Here is a 4,119-nt window from a genome sequence, read left to right as displayed (position 1 = left end):
GCTCTCCCCATGATTGGAGTTTGAGTATTTTTATCCAGAATCTAACAAAATCTCTGATGTAATAATAATAATAATAATAACGGGAAAGGGGCTGAGTGAGAAACTGAGGAGGAGGGAGCCTTGATAAGTCCTTGGGCTCCAGGCCTCTGGAAGACCTTCCCTGCAGAATGGCCCCTTCCACTTGGGTGGGAGTGTGTACACCTGGTTCTCAGGGGCAGGGGGCAACCAGGGAGAGAGAGGACACTGATGCCCTCACACAGCTACTCCTGTTCCAGCAGCTCGAGGCCCTGATCCAAGACACAGAGGAAGCCAATATGTCTGCCCCTCAAACTGGGTGGTAAGCAAGCCCCCCAGGGGACCCCAAGAAGGGGGATGAAGACACCCTAGACATTACCTCCTCCTTCAGTCTGGTCTTCAGTATGTTTCTTCCCAAACACCCATTCCTACCCCAGGACAGGAAACTCAAGGCCAGAAAAGTGTCTTCTCACTTGTCACTAACTGGGCACAAAAGGAAGGTCCAAAGATCATGAGTGGGTGGGTGAGGGGACAAGTGAATTATAAGTAAATTAATGAGTAAGAGAATGAATGAATAAACAAGTTAGCACATAAATGAGTGGCTAAATGAATAAATGAATGAAAGGATGGATGGGTGGGTGAGTAGATGAATAGGTGGATGAAAGGAAGGATGTGTAGATGGATGGGTGAGGATGGATGGATGGATGGGTGAATGGATGAGGATGAGTGGATGCAAGGAAGGAAGACAGGATGGATGGATGGATGGGAATGGATGAGGATGGATGGATGGAGGGAGAATAAATGAATGTATGAATGGATGAATGGATAGGTGTATGGATGGAAAAATGGATAGAAGCAAGAAAGAATGGGTGGGTGGATGGATAGGTGAGGATGGGTGGACGAGTGGATGAGGATGGATGGATGCATGCATAGACAGGTGGATGGGTGGATGAATTAATGGATGGATGCATGGAGGGATGGATGAGGATGGATGGATAGATACAAGGAAGAACAAATGCATGGATGAATGAGAATAAATGCATGGATAAATGGAGGATAGATAAATGGACAGATGTATGGCTGAATGGATGGATGGATGGATGGATGGACGGATGGATGGATGAATGGATGGACGGACGGACGGACGGACGGACGGACGGATGGATGGATAGGTGGATGGATGGATGGACAAATGGATGGATGGATGGATGAATGGATAGATGGATGGATGGATGAATCGATGGATGGATGGATGGATGAGGATGGATAAACTAATGAATGGATGGATGGAAGAATGGATGGATGGATGGAATGGATGGATGGATTGATGGATGGATGAATAGATGGGTGGATGGATGGATGGATGGATGGATGGATAAGGATGGAGGGACTAATGGATGGATGGATGAGGATTGATGAATGAATGGATGAATAAATGAGGAAGAATGGATGAATGGATGGATATAGGGAAGAATAGATAAATGGAAAGGAGGAAGGAAGAGGGAAAAGTGACAACCCAAAGCATAGATTTTAGGGCAAGGCAAGAGCCATAGTAGAATCCAAGATGGGCTCCCATCCACTCCACCCCTAGGAGGTCTGGTATGGAAGCTGTGAAGTGGACCTTCCAAGCCAGGGCACCCCTACTTCCTACAGGCCTTCCCAGATTGCTGATCAAGACCAAGCTACTCATTCCTCAGACAAACCTATATTCTGCCCCCAAACACCCCCTTGCAAGCCTAGCCCTTCCCAGAGGAAGCCCTCAGAGGGGCGCCTGACCACCCTCCCAGCCACGAGGTACCCTGCCTGAGGCTCGGGATTTGATGCGCAGTTTGTGGGGCAGAGAGGGCTGACCCAGACCCTCAGGACTGTTCCCTGGGACAGGGCAGGTCACCCCAGGAGACAGACCCATGGGATCAGCAGTGGGTGTCAGCAACACATCTGATGGCCCTGAAGCCCGGCATCCAGAGGGCATTGGTGACCACAGCCCCCAGCAGGGTTTGAGCTCTGGTCTGGACCCTACATGCCCATCCAAGAGGTGACAGCTGAAGAGGGCAGGTGAGAGGGCAGTCTGCAAGGCCATGTCAATTCTGTTCAGGGTAGGAGGTGCAGACTCTTGGGGGGACCTAGGAGAAGTGGCCAAGCCTGTCCATCTGGGAGCCAGCAGGCAGCCCCGACATCCTGGAATCCCAGCATCCAGGGAACATGGCCTTAAGAGGCAGCTGTGAGAGCCAGATAAGGATGAGAGTGCTTCAGCCCCAGGCCGGGGGTCCCCGGTCCAGGGGGCTTCCCATAGCAGAGCCTGTAGGGGCAAGGCCCGGGGCCCACTAGTCAGGGGCAGGAGGCCAAAGCGAAGCTTGAGCGCCCTCAGCTCACCCCTGAGCAGGGCATTCTCCTCCATCAGTGCAGCCAGCCTGCCCTCAATGGCTGCATCATTGAGACGTCGCTTTTCCCTGGATCTCTTGGCTGCTTCATTGTTCTTCCTCCGCTTCTCCCAGTAAACTCTGTCCTTCTTTTCTTCTGGCATGAACTCCCGCTGGCGACGTATGGAGGGGCCCCTGCCCCGAGCCCCCCACAAGGTCTTGCTATGACTCTGAGACACATCTGGCAGGCCCGAGAAACCCACTTCCATGGCTGCTTGGAGAACCTGGGAAAGAGGAAAGAGATCTTGGAGTAAGGGCAAGAGGTGGACCTGGATGACCCCTTTCTCTAATTTATCCTGTGTCTCCACCATCACCCATGGAGGGGACAGGTGGAGTTGGAACTGAGCTGGAGACCAAGGTTTGATCTTCATTGGTTTGATGCCCAGTGAAGATTGGGTGAGGCCACAAAACAAGAAACTGCTAGAAAGGCTTAAGAGCAGACCACAGTCATCACGAAGAGCTGGTTCAACCCTGTACCCTCAGAAGACACATGCTCTTCCAGGGGTGTTCTCCTTACTGTTGAGAAGGTCAGCAGACAAGCCCTGGGCTCAGTTCAATTGGAGTTCCAAGGTAAGATTCTTGGAAACTCAGAGGGAGACAGAAGGATGACTGAACCTAGAAATACAGAATATGTATCCATGGAGGTAAACATGATTTGGGATCAGAAAACAAGCTGCTATTCACCTAAACTGTGCCCAGATTGTACCCCAAGATTGCTTCAGTTTGTGGCCAGAATTTTTTACCTGCCCATCCATCCATCCAACTACCCACCCATTCATCGAGTAATCCAATCACTCACCCATTCACTCAACTGTCCATTTGTCCATCCCTCTACCCAACTCACCATCTATCCATTTATCCATTCATTCACTCACTCACCATCCATTTACTCAAACACATCTCCCGATTTCATTGTGCAACTCTCCATCACATCTACCACTTACTCACTCATCCATTCATCCAACCGTCCATCAATTCACTGATAGATTCATTTTTTTTAAATCACGTTGTGCCTTTACTAGGCATCTTTTCATCCATATATTCATTTGCTGGTCTCAACCATCCACCATCTATTCCTCCATTCTTTCATTTATCCAAATGTCCCTCCAATGTGTCAGTCACTCTTCTACAAATCCATTCATTCATCTATATATTCATCCGTGGGTCCATCCATTCATCCAACCAACAACAAAGCTATTTTTTTAGAGGCAGGGTCTCACTGTCACCTAAGCTGGAGTGCAGTGATGGGATCATAGTTCACTGCAGCCTTGAACTGTTGGGCTCAGGCAATCATCATGCCTCAGCTTCCCAAGTAGCTGGGACTACAAGTGTATGCCATTATGCTCAGCTATTTTTAAATTTTCTGTAGGGACATGGTCTCACTTTGTTGCCCAGGTTTGAAAACAAAACGCAATTCCCATGTGCCTAGTGTTGAAGAATTAGAGGGTTGGTAATTGGGGGTAGAGAAAAAAAATCAAGGCTATTAGATTCCCAACTCTTAGAGTGGAGCCCAGAAAAGATGCCCAGTGTCCCAGAGATATAGCAAGGACGGAAGACTACGTCCCTTGCCTCAGCCCAGTTTCTCACATTGGTTTTCATGAAGACTCTAACACAAAGATCTGGGTTCTACCAACCACCTGGGGGATGTCTTCACCTTCTGTGATTCGGATACAAAACAAGTGGA

At 49.2% G+C, this 4,119-nt stretch overlaps 1 protein-coding gene across 1 annotated transcript; it reads right to left on the bottom strand.

The window, feature by feature from the left end:
• Positions 1-394: 394 nt before the first annotated feature.
• NFILZ (NFIL3 like basic leucine zipper) lies at positions 395-2,653 on the bottom strand. Its single transcript, XM_054461550.1, has 2 exons — positions 2,389-2,653; positions 395-498 (listed from the first exon to the last, which is right to left on the bottom strand). The coding sequence occupies exons 1-2, from the start codon at positions 2,642-2,644 to the stop codon at positions 485-487; spliced, it is 270 nt and encodes an 89-aa protein (XP_054317525.1). The 5' UTR covers positions 2,645-2,653; the 3' UTR covers positions 395-484.
• Positions 2,654-4,119: the final 1,466 nt, after the last annotated feature.

This window comes from Pongo pygmaeus, chromosome 20 (genome assembly GCF_028885625.2).
Source record: "Pongo pygmaeus isolate AG05252 chromosome 20, NHGRI_mPonPyg2-v2.0_pri, whole genome shotgun sequence".
Classification (NCBI taxonomy): domain Eukaryota; kingdom Metazoa; phylum Chordata; class Mammalia; order Primates; family Hominidae; genus Pongo; species Pongo pygmaeus.
The sequence above is the reverse complement of the archived record's forward strand: the minus strand, read 5'-3'. Positions and strand labels throughout refer to the sequence as shown.

Excerpts from the sequence above, each read along its gene's own strand:
- NFILZ (XM_054461550.1), bottom strand. The coding sequence starts at position 2,644 with ATGGAAGTGGGTTTCTCGGGCCTGCCAGATGTGTCTCAGAGTCATAGC.